Source organism: Amia ocellicauda, chromosome 19, assembly GCF_036373705.1.
Source record: "Amia ocellicauda isolate fAmiCal2 chromosome 19, fAmiCal2.hap1, whole genome shotgun sequence".
NCBI lineage: Eukaryota > Metazoa > Chordata > Actinopteri > Amiiformes > Amiidae > Amia > Amia ocellicauda.
The window spans coordinates 992,150-1,014,516 of NC_089868.1; the positions used below are offsets into that span (position 1 = coordinate 992,150).

At 39.2% G+C, this 22,367-nt stretch overlaps 1 protein-coding gene across 3 annotated transcripts in view; it reads left to right on the forward strand.

Annotated features, from left to right (window-relative positions):
* The window catches only part of bcar3 (BCAR3 adaptor protein, NSP family member), a 92,988-nt gene that overhangs the window by 16,692 nt on the left and 53,929 nt on the right, over positions 1-22,367 (forward strand). For 2 of the 3 annotated variants that reach the window (XM_066692476.1, XM_066692475.1), the window contains one exon: positions 7,378-7,492. In XM_066692476.1, coding sequence (XP_066548573.1) covers positions 7,378-7,492 — 115 coding nt within the window. Of the gene's footprint in view, positions 1-7,377; positions 7,493-15,137; positions 15,360-22,367 lie in introns of those variants that run through there. The other variant, XM_066692477.1, reaches the window with a different exon arrangement.

Sequence of the window (22,367 nt, forward strand, 5' to 3'; positions counted from 1 at the left end):
TCTTTATCCACAATCTCACATTCCACTATTCCAGTGTTGATTGTACAACATATCAAAGTACATACTGGCATTCATGCACAGAACTACTTGATGGAAGCTTGTTTAATTTCACTTCGTAATAAAGTGTGCTTGGATTCAAAATGTGCTAAAAAAAAATAATAATCAAGAAATCAATATAAACAGCAGTATTGTCCAATCACTACCTCCTTTCACCACATTGACCTTTTTCATAATTAAAGTTATGAAACATTTAGATATGCAGCATTAAGCCCATGTCTAGGGGGATTTAGATCAGCAGCTTAACATGTTTTATTAGTTTGACAGAAAATAAGAGCATACTTTTTTTTCTCTGGGTGATGTAATACATCTCCAGACTTGGAGGCCCAAACTCTTGTGGGTTTTTAGGTCTCTCATCATCAGAATTGTATATAGTGGGAAATGCCTGTTAAACTCTTCTAAATAAGCCAATAATTAGTAGAATTCAGTAGTTAAGAGCTATGGTTAAAAGCAAAACACAACCTCCAATCAGAGTTTGAACCCCTTCAATAGTAGGAGTCAGTTCTGAGACATTTTTATTGGCAGTGAATCACAGGCAAGCTTTACTATAACCCTAACAGAAACATTTGGAGGTTACCCTGGTTGTTCTTTACACATTCAAATGAATCAACCACGGAAGATGATCACAGTAGGGTCGTTACCATTCCATCACACTTTTGTTCCACTTTTGCACACATAAGAATCAATGTCTCTGGCAGGTGATGTCCTTCTTTATTTTATATGGAGTTTTAAACTGAAGTTCAGAAGGAGGACAACCCCAATCTCACACCTGAATTCATCCTTACCAAGCATAAATATCCTGTATGAAATTTAGTTTCCCAGCATTCATTGCTTTCCATCTGTCCTTTCACCCCAAACACAGCTCCTTGGCTTATTCAACCTAGCAGAGGGGTTTCGATAGCCTTGTCCTCATAGATGGTACTCATTCCCTTAGTCAAGTTTGTATAGACCAAAATAAACTCTATTTACCTTCCCCTACATATATATATATATATTAGTCATGTCAGCACTTCTGAATGGGCTTTGTTGGCATTTGTTAATGGTTAACAACAAATTTAAAATAAAAAAAGCTGTAAAATACATTTTGGAAGAGGTTGCGTTCCAATGCCTCGTCCATATGGCCAGGTCATTGTTCTATTGAAGGGGTCCAGACAAAGAGATGGATTGAGAGACAGGTGCACCACAGCAGTGTCAGTGTCTCTCTCCTGCTTCTTTGTCTTTGAGAAGACATCATCGTTGTTCAGCCTCCGTGGGATTGTCCCCATTCATATCCACTACATTCAACAGATCTACTGGGAGAGACCGACAACAGATTTGTATTCTCGAAAGCGATCTGGGCTTCATTACTGAATTCTAAGTATATCGCTTTAAATAATCTACCTCTCTGGATGTATTTTGCTAAATGAACTGTAGTATCAATGGATGTCCAATACTAGACAACAAAAAACACAGCAAAATCGAGTGTGGAAGACGAGTATGTCTCAGTGAATACACTGCATGAACTACTCGATCAGCAAAAAGTGTTCTATAAAGATCCATTGATCTTCAGGAAAAAACTTTACAACAATTATACAATACTAACAAATGAGTCGATGATTTTGTATAAGACATTGTTGAGCACAAGCAGAGTCTGGAGTTTACACAAGCCCAGGTGGAAGATCAAAAAAGACTTACAATGAGTTGGCAATAAAGTGCAAAGACGCATGCATGGACATTAATACTGTGTGTGAGTCAGTACTATCACTGAATGGGAACGTAGATTACCTTGAGGGTTAATCAAAATAGAATAACATAATAGTAGATGGCATTCCCGAGTCACCATGTGAGAGCTGGGAGAAATCCCAGGACAAGGTCCATGAGATGCTTGCAGTAAACTACGGATGGAGGAGAAGAAGATCGAGGTGGAGCATGTTCACCGGACGGGTGACAAACTGGGAGACAGACCCAGGTCGATAGTGGTGAAATTCCTGTGATGGAAGGACAAGATGGCCGTTCTGGAGAGAGGCCATAAACTAAAAAGAACGAGCACTTTCCTCAATGAGGACTATATTGAGGCCGTACGCTGGAAGTGAAAATAACTCATCCCAGCCATGAAAGCTGAAAGAGCAAAAAGTAACATTGTGTATATCCAATATGATTGACTCGTCCATCCTCCCTCCCAAAAAACCGAGAGAGAGAATAACGCCAAACCTACGGGTTCCTAACTTCACACACATGCACTTTGCTGAATGTTGAATATCGTTGTGTCTTGCCCTGTTTGTTATTACCTATACCATGTCTATATCTGACAAACTTCACAGGAAAGGGCTAAAAATAGCCCATGTTAACATATGTAGACTTAGAAATAAGGTTCAGGACGTCAATGATTTACAAACATCAGACAATATTCATATTATAGCCATCTCTGAGACCCATTTAGATGACTCATTTGATGATGCAACAGTGCCAATACAGGGAAACAACATCTATAGAAGGGATACCTATGGGGGAGGAGTTGCAATATACATTCAGAGCCACATTCCGGTTAAGCTCAGAGAGGATTTAATGTGATGTTGAAATAGTGTGTTTACAGGTTCATCTGCATCATAACCTTTACTGTTGGGATGCTGTTATGGGCCACCAATGCCTCGGTTCCACTGGCTTAAGCGTCCGTGCCATGGCATGCCGTGCTGGATGCGCCAGAGCTGTTTGTAAGACCAGGCCGTTGTCAGAAGTCCATCCCCTCTTATGGGAGGAGCAGCGATTGTGGGTTTGGTTTGTGTTTCGTTTCAAAAACAAAGAAGGAAAAACAACACTATGAGCGACAGAGCCTGATGTGGAGAGCACTTTTGTGTCTATTTTATTCTTTCTGCTTTACATGATTGGAGACTGCGTAATAAATACACGTTTCTGTTAAGAGATATTAGAAATAGCTAAACGTGTATAGACAACATTATATTCATTACGTTACCGTAAGAAAACGTTTCCATGTGCAACAATAAAATAAATATTTGCTATTTATTATTATTATTGTTATTACTGTAATCATCAAGATATGTGCTAGTAGATAAGTATTTTAAATGGCACAACTCCCTTAAATTACTCTTACTACAGATTTGTAACTGCAAACGACACTTTTTGTCGTATTATTTATAATTTACTTATCAGACGTCCTTAACCAGGGAAAGTTACAATTGAAACAAAATACACACATTTCACAATGAATCATACAGTAACAGCAGCTACAATATAGCAGGTTAATTTAACTAAAGTGTGCATGTTTCAATCATGGCGTTTATTGACTCAATTGACACACATTAACTAAATCGTGTTCATACTGAGTGTCTCTGCACGCCATTCACAAAACGACAGCCTGAAACACTGTCCAGTTGTTCATAAAATACCAAAATCGGCTGCTACTGCTCCGATTATTATCCTGTGAAATCCAAGTTTTTAATGGATTTCACTCCATGCTGCTAATAAAACATCTGGCAGCAGATAGTTAACCAGCCACAAAGCACAGACACGTCCGGACGCTTAAGCCAGTGGAAACGGGGCACAAGTTCTAACAGTCAGTATCTAGATAATCTGTGTGAAATGCTTGACAGAGTATGTGATATGAATAGAGAATGTCCTGGGAGACTTAAACATGTATCTTATTTAATCAAATTGTCCACTGAAAAGAAAACTTCTCACAGTAACCAGTGCTGCAATCTGGCTACCAGGGTGTTTACTAATAGTACAGGAGCGAACGCTATTGAACTTTGCTCTTAAGCTGAATCGGTTCCCATTGGCTTTGGCAATCGTAATCTAGTGGCTATATCCAGGAAAGATAAAGTTCCAAAGGCTAGGCCTAAAATTGAGATCGTACAAGGGTTTTTGTTTGTGATTCTTATGTAGAGGATGTTAGAAATATGTGTTGGTCTGAAGTGAGAAAACAGGGAGACCCAGATGCTGCACTTGATGTATTTATTAAGTTGTTGCTTCCCATTATTGATAAGCATGCACCTGTAAAAAAGCTGACTGTTAGAACTGTTAGGGCCCCTTGGGTTGATGAGGAATTGAAAAAAGTACAGTTGCAATGGATGAAACAAACAGAGTGGCAAATAAGTCTGGCTGCACATCTCAAATGGCAGATATTGTCAGTTATTTTAATGATCACTTTATTGGCAAAGTGTGTAAACTTAGGAAGGAAACGCCAACACCAAAATGTGAGACAACTGATTAATGTATAAAAGACCAAATATTGAAAGACAAGAATTGTACTTTTGAATTTTACAAAGTGAGTATAGAAAAGTTGGTTGGAAAAATGACTTGTCTATCAATGATGAGAAACCAGCTGGTACCGACAACCTGGACGGAAAGCTCCTGCTCCTGAGGATGGTAGCGGACCATATTGCTACTCCTATTTGCCATATCTTCAATCTTAGCCTTGAGAGGAATGTTTGTCCACAAATCTGGAAAGTCATTCCCCTACCCAAGAATGCTAGGGCTGCCTTCACTGGCTCTAATTTGGTACTGGACAATGTGGCTGTTGAGCAGGTAGAGCAGGTAGAGGAAACCTGACTATAGACTGTAAACTATCATGGTCAAAACATATTGATTCTCTGGTTGTAAAATGGGGAGAAATATATCTGTGCTAAAGAGGTGCTCTCCTTTTTAAACACTATGTTTGACCAAACAAGTCCTGCAGACTCTAGTACTATCATATCTAGGTTATTGCCAGGTGGTATGGTCAGGTGCTGCAAAGAAGGATTTAGGAAAGCTAAAGCTCTTTGCTGCACACTAAAATCTAGTGTAAATAACATGCATGACAGTCTCTCCTGGTTGAAAGCTGAGGAGAGGCTGACAGCATCACTTCTTAATTTTGTTAGAAACATGAATGTACTGAAAATCCCTAAGTGTTTGTATAGTCAACTCAAACTCAGTTCTAATACACACACATACACCACCAGACATGCCACTAGAGGTCTGCACAGTTCCAAAAGCTAGAACAAATGCAATACACAGTGTTGTATCAAGCCAGGGTGGAATTAAACTCACTTCCAATTTATCTTACTAATGCACACAATAAAACAAGCTTCAAAAAACAACAGAGGCGTATCGTAAGGACAGGCCCCCCAAATTTTATATATATTATTTTTGATATATAATTAACCAATTTTATTTATAATGCTAAGCTATTTGTTTATTTAGTTTAATTATTACAATAATTTATTTAGTTAAAACCAAGAACCGTTTTGTTTTCTGACTCTGTCACCTGTTAACTGTGCTGGTGAATTGGTCTAGTAAAAATTACACATTTATAAATTGCCATGCATGTTTTCTTCTGAATTAAATGGTGCCAATCCTAAAATGACCCCATGCTTGCATTGTTTTATGTGGGAAAGAACAAGAGAAAAAGAAAGAGAATGAAAAAGAGAGAGACATGCTGGTCTTTGAAGCTTGCACTCACTTCCTGTATGACATTATTAAAGGAAAAATGATGTCTGCATCTGTCCTTGTACTTCCTTAACATGCATCTGTGCAGCACAGCTTTTACCTTTCAGCAGGTACAAAAACAAATTTAATTCTGTCAGGTGATGAGATGTGCCTCATAGTTAACAGGCTCAGATTAATACCTCACATGAATTGCTTTATGTCAAAAGGACAAGTGCTTTGTTACAGTAAAACCAACATTAAAAGCAGCAGGTTTAATTATGTGGGTCACACAGGGCCAGTACCCTCTTGAAGATTTGGACTATAGGTAGCAGAGAGGAGTAACAATGAAACCCACAACACTATACTGTAAACAGTCTGGGTGGTGATCTAGCAAAAAGTATGCAGATAGCCAATATGCCTTGAGGTTGCTCTTATAAAAACAAACCCTGCTGTCAAAACAAGGGATGGCAAAAGCCGAAGAATGTCTGCTGATCAGAGGTTCTGCCTGTGATCCCCATAAAGACTAGAGAGATAAGAGAGACAAAAAGCTTGAATGCACCGTGGCTGTAGATCTGCCCACTTAAAAACAACCTGTCCTCACTTTGTGGTTTCTTCCCAAAAACAAAGGGGCATAAGACTTCAGATATGCTTCTTCGAAAACACTTTTGGAGCTTTACTTTAAAGTGCATAAGCTTAATGAGGGTCTCCCGTTTGTTTTGGTTTGGATTTGCTCTTGTGCGCCCCAGCTTGGGGTTTGTCGGCCTGGTTCAAAACACTGATGTTGTGAAGAAACCTCTCACTTGGAAAAGCAATGTCCCTAAAATGGAAGCTGGAGTTGCATGCAATGTGGACCTCTTATGGTACTTTTTAGTTTGGGGGCTGGAAATATTAATTGTTAAGTGATAAATAAAGAAAATATTATAGGGAGCATTATATATTCAGAAAATGTGAACACACAGGAACAAAGTAGCACTAATAGAATGCTGTTAAACATCTGTGGGTATTAGTTAATGATTAATAACTATTATAATAACAATTATAGTTTAGTAATAGTTTCCGAAGTTTAAAACATTTATATGTGTCATTTGCAGCCCCTGATCTAAAGAGATAAAATTATATATATATATAATGTGACTTATCATTTTCCATTGCATAAGTCTCTTTTTTTAGGCACCTCTCAGAATAAACTTGTTTTTAAGTTTTACCATTCCTTGGCACCTGCCTTCCCAGAGGACTAATGATTTCTGACACCTGTAAACTGTGTTGTTTGTCTGACTGAGGGGACACAATTACTTAAGTTACTTACTTCACTGACTTTGCAGTTTTTAAAAGCATAGTCACAAATCCATCCAACCTAGTTTGAATCCATACAGTGTTGTTAGCTTTCAACAGGTGCAAAACAACCTGTTAAAGCAGGGAGTGTTGGCTAGTTAACAGGATCAAATGAAAACTTAGCAGGGACACCTTATTTTAAAACAGCTGGTGTTTAATAACAATGCTTACAAACTTAAAGCATTTGAAAAGGAGTTATATTGATATTATGTTGAGCATACGACAGATTTCATTGGTTCTTATTTATGATTTTTCTTTAGTAGGGAGCCCATACCTGAATGGGAGCCAGGCAACCTGCTTTAATGCCATACAGTCTGTAACTTAACAGAACACCTAACATATACATAGACAATGATTTGTTTTTTGGTTGGAATTGTTTTCGAATTGACCCATAACTGGAAGAATCCTTTCCCACACTCTCAGGACATGGGAAGTAACAACATATTTCATTTCAAGGCTGAATGCTTAAGCCAGTCCTTATGGTGTGGGGTTGGTGGGGGGGGAGGTGAATGTGTCAATAGTACCAGTGAGGCCTGTGCTGCAGCAACATAAAGTTGGCATCTTACCTTCTGTCTTTTCTTCCCTCAGGATCTCTTGGATTTGACTGAGCTGGACTTAAGACAGATGGGAGTCCACAACCGCATGCACAGAGTCCATATCCTCTCAAGTATCCAGGTGCTGAGAGAAAGGGAGAGGAGGAGAGGTAAGCTGGAGCTTGATGTCAAATGGGCAATAGCATTTCATTATTGTTATGACTGAATATATACAAAGGAGTCAATGCATAATTTTAGCTAATTTTAAATTGTTATGACTTTTTTTACATTGTTAATAACATCAATGCTGTCTCTGGAAAAAGTGATTCCGAAGTAGGTGTCATGTGATTTGTTGCTGGTGTCAAAACACAATGACATCTTTCAAAAAGAAGTCCTGGGAAAAGAAGGAAGGAAAATACATTTAACATGAAAGAGAAAAAAACAAAAACAACATACAATTACATTTAAAAATGCTACATTATAACCGAATAAGTGAATAAGGTTTGTTCACCAAAATAAAATAAAAAAGGACAATAATATTAGCTTGAAATACAAATTCACTAACCAAAATATAGCCTCTGTAAAGCAGTGGGAAACTGGTTTCATTTCCACACATTATCTAATCCATCTGACAGACACCCCGAATGTTTTTACAGCCTGGGTTAAAACTATGTTTGTCTTGTCTCTAGCCTTTAACATACTGTTTATGTTTGCCTGACAAAGTGAGCTGCCTTACAAAGGGTGTGGGGGGGGAATTCATCATTTTAAAGGGAAAGACCAGTATTTCTATGAAAGCTCATTAGGGCTTGCCAGGCCCCCCAGCAATATTCCATCAATCATTCCTCCTTCATGGATCACAGGTCAGTCCCATACTTATCTGCATCAAAACCAGCAGATACAATTACAGACCAGCCATGTATTTTATCCCATGTCCCAGTTTTATTTACCTATTCAGTTCCTAGAAACCCAGATTCACCAGGCCCATGTATGCAACATATATGGCATGTTGGGTTCTTACAGGTTAAAAAGGAAATATCATGGTTATTGCTAATATATTTTTTATGAACTATTGCTCAGTAGACCTTTAAGACTGCCCCACAAAATGCATTATGCACCTACTACTTTATTAAAAAATTTAACCAAAACACTGTGCTAGCATTTTTATAAAAAATTGATGATAATATCATGATCTGAAGTGTGCATTTAAAGATGTGTAATCTTGGTCTGCATAAATCCATTTTTAAACTGAGACTTTATTTGTCAAGGAAACTTGGTAGGTTGAGCACTGGGTTTATTCCATGCACTTTTGACGTGCTGTTGAGGCTTCAGGAACCTGAAATAACCCGAAAGGTTAATACATGATTTATTAATAGATGATTTATGAATTATTTTCAATGAAATGATTAACTGTAGCAGGTTTCCAAAGCATTCCAGCTTTTATAGAAGTTGCCCTCTTGCAACGTCCCGTGACAAACACACATTCAAGGGAACATATGCCTGGAAAATGGTTGGCTTTACTGTTTTCGATAAACAGAAAAAAACCCACTTTGCACTGATGTGAGGTTGAGGGGTTTGGTGTGTTTCAGTAGAACTGAAGCGATTTAAGGGAAACAATTGAAAAAAGAAAATGTGTCAGCTTGCTGACTAACCCCAAAATCAGCACAACAACTGATCATTTGCTGTAGACATTTCTTGCGAAGACTTGTTTCCCACTGTACTGTATAAAACCAGAATCCCACACCGCAGGAATATGGACTGCGCGTCATCCTCAATTACAGTGGAAGCCCAGAGGCAGATGTAATAAACATTTCTGTCCAACAGGTGATTATATCCGTTAACAAAAGAGCAAACTGCATGTAATTAGCATCAGAAAGAATACTTGTGAAGTGCCCATAAGGATTGCTAATAGTGTCTATTTTCTAAATATCACCTGGTTGTTCTTCTTAGTTTGTTTTCTTTTTGCCTAAGGAATACATATAAAATATTACTTATAGCATATGAGAACAGGTGCCCTAAAGAAAATAAGTCACATTTCTGGTGTTATAATATTCCCTCTCCACATTGTTGCAAACATGGTCGTGTTTACTGGCTGTACAGGTTGGTTTCACTGATGCAGACTAGTCTGGGAATACCCCAAATTATTTTAAGTAGGGTAGTCCAATAAAGGTCCGGGAAACAAATTGTACACTATGTCACTTTTTACAGTCCCATCTTAAAAGTGAGTTGCCTAACAATAATAATAATAATAATAATAATAATAATAATAATAATAATAATAATAATAATAATAATAATAATAATTATTCCCTTCCTCATTTATCTTATGTAAGTTTGACCCAGCTAATTTGCACACAATTTCACTTTGCTTTCTTATGCTTCTGTACTGGTAATTTACCACATATAATACAGTAAATAACACACAGACAGGTTAAAAAAACAACTAAGGAAATTTTAATTGCTTAAAAAATCTTAAAAAGAGTTCAAGCTAATCTAATGAATCTAATCTAATGATCTAATGAATTAGGGCACTGAAAATGTGGTCTGCATGAAAGAGAGAGAGAGACAGAGAGAGAGAGAGAGACAGACAGACAGACAGACAGAAACCTCTGAATTAAACATCTGAGAGCAGTTAATACTTATTATTAAGTGTGAATTCTGGGGAATGATAATGGACTTCTATTAGCATGCTAATAAGATTTTACTCCTTCGAAGGAACCATTGCGAGAGTTGTTAAGCTCCTTTGAATCTCTGCAAACAAACAATAGATTCTGTTCCCATAATAATGCATGGGAACTCACGGATCTCAAGATGCAAATTGGGGAATATAGAAACTAACGTCAGTCTTTGTTAGGCAGCTGGGACAATGTCACCTCTTGCTTTGGCATCATCTCGAAAGCATGAATGCATGAAAACAGGGGCCTTTACAAAGGAAGCTATGTATGACTGGCAACCCAGATATCATACTTTCATGTTTATTCTTCTAGTCGGTAATTCTTCAAACTGTCATTTAATATGGAGTAATTCTGGAAAGCCAGCAATGAAAAACATGTGTCTTGTATCAGATGTTTAAACATATATCACATATAATTTAATATACTATAACTAATTATTTTATTTATGTAACAACAGTTTTTTTCATGACATTTACCATAATAGATCTGGAATACATTATTTAAACAGGACAGATGAATAATTGCAGCATTCATAATCTATTAATTTATTCCCATCTTCTATTTCAGTTTGCTTTGGTTTCTGGTGACTGCTGTGGAGGTTAAAGAGTTCAAAGCTATTGTTATAGTGGATTTGTCCAATGTTTGGGTTATGTGTGCCTGTGATGGCAGTACAAATACAGAGGTCTGACCACATACATTACCTGTCGAAAGTAAAGTACAGGCCAAAAGTTTAAATGCACTGCATACGGACTGGAGCAGAGTAAAATTGATTGATTCTTCTTCTCTCCTCCTCCTTGTTGTGCTCTCAAATATTATAATATTTGTACTGAATTTTTTTTATTTGATGTTTATTTATGTATTATTGGAATATCCCCTTTGGCTTACTTTTGCAGAAAAACATTTAATATCACATTTCAGTAGGATAACGAGTGCCGTGTGCACATAGGGAATCTGACATTATGATCTGTCTATTTTACATGGCAGTTTTTGTTATTGAAGCAGTCAATGTACAACCAGTTCCTCCCAAACATACTTGTATCAAGAAAGGTCCTGTCTTGAACAAGTCCAAATTGTTGTTTCGTTGATGAAAGCCTTTAATAACCTGGACCAAAATGCAAGACATATTTAAACTGGAAGCCAAAGGCAAAAGTATTTTTGTTTCCTCCTGAGACTTATTTTCTATGGGGGTGACTCTGGCTTTGTATTCCACAGAGGAATGTTTTTTACATTCAGGAATATTAGAATACAGATGTGTGCTTAAGCTGCAATCTCCTTTTGTACAAATCCAAAAATAGCGAATCAAGAAGCACAGACTACTGTCGAACATGCCTTCGCTGTTTTGAGATTTCTACTGCCCCTGTCTCAAATTCTCAGTTCTCTCTCTCGTACAGTTTTGCACCAGTGTATACAGTTCTCTCTATACATACCTCCACTTTCATAACACCAATGCTGTTTATGTTTGTTGCCAAGAATACATTGTACAAAACTAAACACTAAATGTTCTAGTGAAATGAGCTATGATAAGATAAAAAAAAAGAATTATCTGAGCTGTCAAAGGGAGAAACACTCATAAAGATATGTATAACTTAACAAACACCCAAAGCGCCTGGTGTACATAAACAGCACTAATAATTCAGTTACTCTTACCAGATCTAATAGTTGTGTACTGGAATAATTACAGGAATTACTTCTACCTTAAAATGTACAGTATGACACTCTAGTTGCCAGTACTGTCAATTTTACCAATTTTTAAAATGTTTAATTAAGTCATCTGACAGGTAAATCAACATCCTTTCCAAAGTAACTTCTCCAGACTAGGGATTTCCCCATACCAGGAATGGCCAGGTCATAAGAAATATTTCCCTATTCCCTATGTAGCCAAGAACATTAATTCTACAGATTGGTCACACTTGCATTACAGTGAGTAAACAACTGTGAGCATCTGCCGTTGAGGTCTAAACTTAGCAAGTATTTGTGGTGTTGTTGTGTTTCTCTTGTGCCTTCGCTGTACTTCCCCTAATGACTATTCAGAGTAACGTGATAGGGAAGACTGAAGGAGATTTCAGTAATTCCAGAACATGCAGATGAGGCATTATTTGTGTACCTGTTGGAAAACATTAGTTACCATGGTGAGAAAATTCCACATTGTACTGGGCTGAGGCTGTGGCCCAAAGATAGCTAGAACTCAAACAAAGGGTCGATAAGTCTACTTTGCTTTCACAGCCAGTACAGCAAGCCCATGCACAGGACATTAGAGGGGCAGGGTCTCGACTGCAGGAGGGCACTTTCTAGGTGGCAGAGCAAAGGAGCAGGGGACATTACTGGCTTCAAATTAAAATAAATAAATTGAGAAGGATTACACAAGTGTAATCATTACCAAAAAATTAAGCTGACATGGAAAAGGACAAAAAATATATAATAAATGATGAGGTTGATGATTTGAAAGAAAAAAAAACTAAAATGAAGTAGCAAACAAAAACTTATAATTCTTATTACTTTGTTCATATACAGGGCATTACTTATTGCTACACCAAACTCCTGGGCATTGCTACTTTTGCTACATTTTTTGTCACAATCTCATTTAAGTCTATGAAAATGCTGTGTTGTTGTAGCAGTGTCCCTGGGGGAGACATTCTCACGGTCCAGCCTGCTGAAAAATTCAGACGCTGTAGTCCCGAGTCTCCAAAGATGTTGTTTAACACACTATTTTTATTTTAGGTGACTCAAAAGGTTCTGAGATTTTCTACACAGAACCTTTGTCATGCACGTCTCTACTTATTACATCGATGGGGTGAGGAATTCAGATAGTGTAGAAAATGTAGCAAACCATGATTAAAATGTAGCAAACGCTGACTAAATTAACAGCTTCTGAGTAGCTCAACTGAGCAAATCTGACTCATGTATGTTTAGACAAGTTTTGCCTATTAGTTTCTTGGGCTTGAGTCTGCCAGAAATAAATCAATAAATACAAATAATAATAATGTCCTTGGTTTGTCACACCACAGCGACTCCTGTGTGTTATTGGTGGCCTGTGAGCTCTGCACTGAGAAAAGTTTCATAGGATGTGTGTGTGCTTGTGTTTGTGTTAGCTGCCCACATCCAGCCCACATTGTGTTTGCACATTAGCTGTAGCAGTGAGGGTGTAAAAGACTAAATGATGGGTGGTTCCACATTTTAAGAAAACAAACAAACACAAAAACTATTTTTTTTAAAAGCTAACCAGCTGAGACGTGGGTTAAATGAGGGCCTGAAAGAGCTTGGGTTACACTCTACAGTCGAGTGCTGTCTAGTCCCCCTATCCACTTACAGGTGCCTGGGGATATTTCCGATAGGATCAGATAAGGTTGATAGCGTGAGGAAGCCTGCTCAGTAACACAGATTGACAATTGGGGTTTAAAGCAAAGGTCACAGGACAAGGGATAGGCGTGCAGGGATTATAAAAGAAGCAATTTAAACCTCAAGGTTTGTGTTAAATTATATGGCGGGGTAGCCTCGGGATGATATCAGCATTAACTGAACAGGTAGAATTGCACAGACTCCTTTCAGCCTGCCACTGGCTTTTTCAGCGGGGGCTTCATTCAAAAAGGATTTAACTGACTAAGAAAAGCACTAGTGTTGGGTTTTATTACTATTATTATTATTAATATTATGATTTTCTTAAAAGCGGTTTCATTAAAATAAATGATTGAAGTATGAGGGTATGTTGTGTCTACTTAACTTACAACATGTAAAACTGTATTTAAAGAGAAAACTGGGTCTGCCTTCCAGACAATAGACAATGGAATCCCGGAGACCTGATTTTCAAATGAAAGTTGCTCTAGTTGCACTGACTGCAGTACACTTCATCTCCATTTCAGTATACTAATGCTGAAACACAAGTCAAAACAAGCTCTGGGTCTAAAAAGATACAGCTCTACTGTTTCCCAAGTAACTGAATACTGGGAAGTAACTGTAATATTGTCAAACTGTATCAGCATCAAAAACAATGATTGAACCAGCACTACATGATAGTGTTTGCCCTTCAGTCTCCCGAGTGCTGTTTTCACCTAGCCAGCCAGTAGTGAAAGTGGTCGAGCTAGTTAGCCTGAGAGGACTGAATTCCCTAAGTGTAAACCCACCCCTACTGGAAGCCTAACTAATTCTCAACCCAACTTAAACAAGGGTCAGATTCAATAAAAAATGTGATCTATCAGCAAATTTCAAACTACTGTTATTGAAAACGGTATAATTATATAATACGATTGAAGCATTCACAACCCATTACAACACTAAATTCATGTTTTGTTTTGTTTTTTCAATTTGGTGACAGACACAGACATGATTGAAGAGGTACTCTAAATATGGGTCTGACCCAATTTTCTGCCTATGTACTCTTTCAATTAATATAATCATTGGAGGCTATTCAGGAACCAAATCAGTAAGGATGGCATCTTTAGGGGCATGACAAGTACAGGCCTCCTGTGACACAGTTTCTTTTATTCAGAAAATATTTCACAAAAAATAAATCGAAGTGTAATGTAAGCTTAAGAAGCCATAGTAGTAATAGTAATACAAGAATGAGGAATTACACATAAGGCATATGCGTTGTTAGAAGACAAGTCTCAAATGAAATAACAATAAACTGGAATAATGTAGGCTATTTTAACAGAGTAATAATAATAATGAACAAAATAATAATGAAGGAAACAAATAACACACACACAAAAACATTCTGTAGTACATTGTGCAGAAGCCAAAGACAACAAAACCAAAATAAACCAACAAACAATGCAAACTCGCAGCTATCCAAACTAGGAATCATTTTATCATTGATCTCCCCTGCGAAAATGCATTCCCACCTTATCTACATCCAGAGAGATGTCGCGGTCAATTCCACAACTTTGCGCAAGTGAAACCAAACTCGCTATGTATTCCCAGGTTTGAACCTCCTAAGCTTTTGAAATAAAATGAGCCAAAACGAAAAAAAAAAATACTTTGAAATATTGTCTGGTGGTCCCTTTTACTACGGTCACCAGCTTTTAAAGGAAACTCGAACCAGCAGCCCCTTTCCCCGGTATAATGAGCTAACCTGGATGCCGGGGGCAGGTTTGGAGAGGGCGCGGCTTGGGACTTGATCAATGAGCACCGCTGAGCGCAAGCCTTCACGGAGCGCCAGTGCAGGACACACACAGTATGGAGGTGCAGCCTCTGCGGAATACAGAGCCAGAGTCGCCCCATAGAAAATTCATCTCGGAAGGAAACGAAATGCTTTTGCTGTTGGCTTCCAGTTCAAATATGTCTTGCATCTTGGTCCCGGTTGTTTAAAGGCTTTCATCAACGAAACAACACTTTGGACTTGTTCTAGACGGGACCTTTCTTGATACAAGTAAGTTTGAGAGGGACTGTTCGTACTGTTAGCGGGATTATTAGTATTTTTCTGTATTAAATGTTGGATGGAAACATACAGGGGAGGAACTAGCCTATACAGTATCTTGTAGAGGTCTTGTGCGTCTGTGTCAAGGTTTCTGCTGGCGCGTATGTGTGAAGGGTGTGAGAAACGAGTCCAATAAATTGCGCACAACTAAAGTTTCATGACGGAATATCTTCAAAGTGATCTTTAATCGCTAACGTACCCTTATTTTCAAGTGCCTGGTGTCTACAAGTGTCTCTCTTAAAAACTTTCTGTACAAGTTCCCAAGCATGTCACTTTAAACATGTGACGCATCCGTTTTGATAAACCTAGTCATCTGAAGGTCCTTCTCAATAAGTCATGGGCAGTAAATACAGCTGCATTCCCAAACCAACAATTCATTTCGCCTGAATAAACACTGAGTGTATCCAAATCAATGTGCTCTTTTTCATAACCTTCATTGTCTCGGGGGGGGGGGGGGGACTTCTTGCTGTGATTTCTTGGCAAAGAGGGTGGGTTGCGCTCTTCTTTAATAACTTTTCTGATTAATATGTCAAGTGAGGTTTGTCTTGCCTTTGCTGACTGGCTAGCATAAAGGACGTCTACTGGTAGAGAAAAAAAAAACGTGTAGGTGCATTTTTTTCTTTTATCCTGCTAGTCAACAAAGGAAATCCCTGGGAATCGCGCCTGTCATGTGACAGTTGGGGGGTCATTTTTCTTTTCAGAGTGGCAGTGAAAGCATCGCTTCAGTCCCCTTGTGTGCACACTGAACTATCCCAGGCTTTCTCAGCTTCATTCACTTCATCCATTTATCATTCTAGTGTGTCTTTTTTTCTGCACATTAGGTGACAGATCCAGAAATATAATTAAGTAATTAAGAGTAGGTCGAGTATGGACCTTTTTAAATATCCAATCTCCAAAGAGCATACGGATAATAAGGATATTACCACTGTCTAGCCTCTTCTGGTTGAACTTGCGTGCTGCTAATCGGTGCATAAGGCGGTAACAGGTTGGTATGAGCGCTGTTAGGGATATAATTCACCCCGTGGTACATACACTACATACTGAGATACATACACTACATACTGAGATGCACAGTTAACTCATTTAAAAAAAAAGTTATTTGGATTTGTTCACTAGGAAAACGTAGCCAACTCCACATTTTCAGTGTGTTTAACTCCCACACTTGTGGTAGCCTTTGTCTGTTAAAGACTGCATCAATTCAAAGGGATTGCATTATTCACACGATTCCCATGGTGGAGTGTGGGGGATGTGTCGGGAAACACGCACATGATGGTGCTCGTGTTTTGCAATGTGCTGGAAGTGTTTAGTTATCGTCTACTACAAACATTACCAAGTGCCCTTGATTTTTGTTTTGGGTTTTCTGACCCATATAATGAGTTTCCCTTGCACTGCCTTTTTATACTTGGTAATTGCACAATAGTAAAAACAAGACACAAGCCACTTGATTAAGGCGTGACATGGGCAGTCTTGTTGGTATATGGCTGTGCATTTTTGACTGTTTGATTATTTTTTCTTTTTCTTTTGGCATTGTCAGTTCCCTAACACAAAACAAAAGGCTCCTTTCTACAGAAAAAATACTGTAACATTTTATCAAAAGCAGTGGAATACATTTTGCAACTCAACTCCATAATTAAGAAAACAAAATAAAGCAATGCACCCAGGAGGGTGATTATTAAAACGCAGAGATCTGCTCATTAAAGGGACTCTGTGCTGCATGCTCTGAAGGGGATGATGTCACTGGGCAGAGGACATCTGCAGTAGAGTGTGGATTGGGGTGACAGTGAACCAGTGCAGCTACTCCAGCTGGATGCTACACTGTCCATTATCAGCAGGCTTGGTGTTTCAAAGACTTTAACTCTTCCAGCGCTGCGACATGCGGGGCAGTACCTCAGGAGACACAATTACTTTATAGCATTCCTTAACTGCTAACAGATGTCCTTTGCCACAGTCAGGCAGCACAGAGCATTGTTTTTAAGCAAGCTCTTTCAGTATGCTCTCAGCAAACAGCCAAGTAAAAACATATGTACTGTAATCACACCCTTCATTTGAAACCACGATACAGTGATGCATTTATTTGAACAGATACTGTTCCGTAACCTATATGTATTGATTGATCAGTGATATCTTTGCAGAGTTTGTTTTATCCTCAGTTAAGGCTGGAGAAAACTACAAAGATTTCAGTTTTAATTAAGTTGAGGCAGGCAGTGTGTCAGCTTTAACATGTACATATTTTGTGAGAGATAGATCTAATATCTCAGGTCAGATTCAATTCAGCATTCATGGTCTGCACATGACTAATGACAAACTAATGCAAAAACTCAAGAAAAGAGTATAGTTATAAATATTTCCTCTCCGGTCCTCCACTTTTAATTTTATTTTGTAATTTTTACTGTATTTTATGGGGGACCTTTTCCTGAACAACAAGTGCTATAATGACTATGTTTAGCCTGAACATTTAAATGTTTGCTTACTTGCTTCAACTTGCACACCATTCACTAAACCTCGACACAGCTATGCTTGTGATGTTCAGGTTTTGTACCAGATCTGAACTGCATTAGGGAAGTATACATTTACAAGGGGAAAATGTAGGACAAATCTGTAAGGCGTCATAATACCACATCCTAAGGGAATCATGCCATACATGTGTTTGATTTATTAAAGAAACAAAGGCATACAAGTATAAAATCCCAAGTAAACTTATTTTTGTTTCTACAGGATGGTGCAGGTGTTTTAGTGTTGGACCTTAAGTTTAGAATAGAATGTGATTTAAAATTAAAGGCACAATATTATTAGCTTATTTCAATTAAACTATTAATTATAGATTTATTATTAAATCTGTTGTTGTTTTTTTTCTCCAAAAAGTATAACTCCACCCATGGTATGACTAAGAGCAGTTAGTCAATTTGGATCATAAGTCTTTCCTCACATAGGGCCTAAAGATAGCTATCGGAATGTTTTTTGTTTTTTCATTTTGCTTTTGAGTAGATTTGGATTCATTAGCTTGAATTCAGAACTCTAAATTCCAGAATGTTTGTCTCTTGGCTTGTACTATTGTACAGTGACGCTTTAACAGACTCTTGTATTACAGTGCCTCTCAGTGCTTTCTCAAACTCCTATTTGAATTTTTAGTGCCCAAATTGGTGGGTGGGTGGTTTCTTCAGGAAGACCTTAAGGGGAAAAACATGGCGGCCAGTAGTCCCCAGGCATTGGACAGGTTCATATTTTTGTGAGAAAATAAATTAACAGTTTATGATCTTCATCCTAACAAAGCAATGAAGTGTTAGTTATTTAATCCACCACTCATTTTCTCTTTAGGACAAATTAAGGTAAACTTATTTTTCATTATGGTTTATACTAGGGCAGTATGATTTATTATCACTACAGAGATTTGATGACATGCAGTGAGCAGCAGGACTGGCACGGACTGTGTGATACGCTGTGTGAGGCATCTGTTGTTTGGTGAGTGAGGGTCTGCTTTTTCCAGCTTGTGGTCAATGTTACTAGGCAGCGTAGAACAGCTGTGAACATGGCTAGACCTGGGAATCCCCCTTCTCTTTTTTCCACAGCTACAGTACACGTCACCCTCAAATTGGCTTGTCAACAGGCCTCATAATCCCGTGACACTTTGTGACAGAAAAAATTAATGTATTTGTTTTATTACCATGTGGGGCCAGAAAATACAGTAGACTACCTCCACTTTGAGAAAATAAAAGGCATCTTTAATAATAATAATAATTTAGCGCCTTCTCAAAAATCCAAAGCGCTTTACACAAAAAGCAATCAATAAAATAGGGGGAAAAACAAGTAAAATAGCTAAAGAACAAAAACAAAACACACACACACACACACACACACACACACAAACAGTTTAAATTACCAAAGTAAAAAGATTAGTTTTTACCATAGATTTAAAAATATCTGGGGAATATTGTCTTACTTTTTAATTTGTTATTAGCAGTCATCCAATTCTTTAGCATTGCATTCTATCTTCAATTCATTGATCTTTATCAATTGCACAGATGTCGATAGAATTGGTAATTCAGTAAAAGGTGCAATGGACCACGGAGTACTCTTTGGATCTGTAGTCAACACAAACTGGGGCAATAATATTAAGGTAACTTTAAAATATGGTAAACTACAAATTATGGATAGATTACAATGAAAAGTGATAAAGATTTCTAGATGCTTTTTATTGTTTAAAATGTGTGATAGATACATTTTTCAGGTCCATTGTAATTAGAGAGGTTTAATACTCGATTTGCATGTTAATTAGGTTCAGGGCAACTGAAGCAATAGCATATCTGCCTAATCATTTTTCTACGTGTACACATACAAAACCTTGATGCTTTATTATCTGACTTTTATTTTTCTTCTTTCTTCTACCTGAAAGAGTGAAATTTTAAAAGTGATGCAAAAAAAGATCAGTACAGAAATCTGTGCCACGTGCAAAAATGTGGAATAATAATCAGAAACCAATCCCCCGCCCCCAAGTTTTGATTGGTTCTGGGTCTTTGTATTGTCAAATGATCTTCTCAGGAAGAAAGAGCAACAATAAAGACACCTGTTAGTTTGTCACAAAAGTGTTCAACACAAAAGAGCTTTTTTTAAGCTACAGCACCAATCATTCTTGTGTACAAATGTGAGAGGCACTGTGGCTGGAGTGTTGCCTGAAAAGATTTAAAAGGCCTATTAAATGGGGTCAGCGCACTCCAGTTGCTGTAACTGTCCAGGTCATTAGGCTTACTGGAGTACTTTGCTCCAAATCTTTTCTCAAATGCTCTTCAATGGACAGCCTTAATGAAGATTACAACTTGTTTAGTGTTTGGATCATTGTCAAACTTTAAATGTATTGGTCTTTTCAGTTTCATTTTCATGTCCAGCCCTGGTCGTAGAGAGCCCCTGCTTAGGTCAGATTTTGTGTGCATTTTCAAATTGGTGATAAAAAAAAAAATCTTAATTATAGTATGCATATTGGTTAACTATATTATGTAATTGAGTGCTTGAGCTCTCTAACTCTCCAGGGATGTTTGCTGCGTAGGCATAAAACATATTTATGCATTAAACATAGTTTTAAAGACGTGTTGGAGAATTGGATTAGCTGTATAAGATTTTAAGGTTCAGATAGGCCAAACTAATTGTCAAAACAAAGGTAAGATGCTATCTATATCAATACATGTAACATTTTTAAAGAACCATCACAGAATAATAGCCATAATAAACATTAAACATAGATTTGGATTACATAAATACTGATGCACCTGATTGGATATTATAAACACAGTATTTTTAATGGCATGTTTTCATTTGAGTGAAAGGATGAAGCCTTTCGAAACAAAAGACAAAAAACTAGTGAGCAGCAGCGTGGAGTAGTGGTTAGGGCTCTGGACTCTGGATGTGTCATGGGTTCAGTCACGGACACTGCTGCACCTGTCACGGTTGCCTCGTGGGAGGACCGTCAAGCTGTAGAGAAGGACCCAAGTGCAGAGCTAGTACAATGAGCAGACAAAAGTCAAGGAGCGATCAAAGGCGTGGTCGAGGTCACTGGCAATGGTCGAAATCCAGGAGGTCAATAAAAACAGATACAGAACAGAGAGAGAAAGAAATAGAGACAAAGACAGGACTGAGAGTGAACAGGGGACAGGAGCAGAAGTGCACAAGGGTGTGGAGGAATGTTAATTGACAGAGTGAAAAAAGGAAAGCAGTGAAGGGAGAAGGAAATGGCAAGGGAACATTGGTGGCCTCTAGTGGGGAAAGAGGGTCAGGGCTAGGGAACTGTGACAGTACCCCCCCTCCACGCTCTGCACAGCCGAACAGGACTGGACACGGCACAGGAAAGAAGAGCAGGAACAAAGGTAGTGGGGATACAGAAGACAAGAAGGAGGCAAAGGTCATGATTTCCAGAGGGTGGCCAAAAGGCAAGGTCGGGAGGCCTGGGAGGTGGCCACAAGTAAGGAACGGGAGCAGGTGGTCTGGGAGGCGACCTCAGGACAGAAACAGGTTCAGGAGGTCTAGGAGACGGCCTCAGAACAGGAAGGGTTTCAGGTGGTTAGGGAGACGGCCTCAGGACAGGAACGGGTTCAGGAGGTCTGGGGGGTAGCCTCTGGTCAAGGACAGGGTCTGGAGGTCTGAAAGACAACCGCAGGACAGAGGTAGGATCCGCGTCGGGCAGAGGAGGTGCTGGAGGCTTGGTGGACGGAGCGGAGGAGGCCTCAGGAGCCGGGGCCTGGGAAGGCTTAGGAGACTCCGAGAGTGGAGCCTTGGGAGGCATAGCCGATGGAGGTGGAGTCCTGGAAGACTCAGGAGATAGAGACGGTGAAACTGTGGAAGGAGGCGCAGTCTCAGGGGGCGGCGACAAGGAAGGCGGAACCACAGGAGGCGGCGCCAAGGGAGGCGGAGCCGTAGAAGCCTCATAAGGCAGAGCCGAGGAAAGCGCGGCCTCATGAGGCGATACGGTCAATGCCTCGGGAGGCACGAAAGCCATAGAAGGCGGAGCTGTTAATGCCTCTGGAGGCAGAGCCTGGGAAGGCGGAACTGAGGGGGCCTCGGGAGGCAGAGTTGCAGGAGCCGTGAAAGCCACAGAAGGCAGTGCCGTGGAAGGGAGGCGGAGCCTTGGAAGCTTCGGAAGCCTCTGCCACAGGAGGCGGAGCCTCAGAAGCCTCAACCACAGGAGGTGGAGCCTCGGAAGCTGCAGCGGGCGTGGAAGGCAGAGCAGCAGGGACCGGGGAAGGTTCCATCATTCGTGAGGCTGGCGCAGGTACTGGTTCGTAGACCGTGAGAGGTCTAAGTACTGCCTGAACGGCAACAGCCAGAACTGGGGCATCGGACTGGACGGCGGCTACCGGGTACGCTGGGTGGTGGTGGCAGTCGGGATCGGGTCCTCTGGTACGGCATCGGGACCTCTGGTTCGACGGCCGGGATCGGGACCGGGATTAGGACCTCTGGTTCGGCAACGAGGGCCGG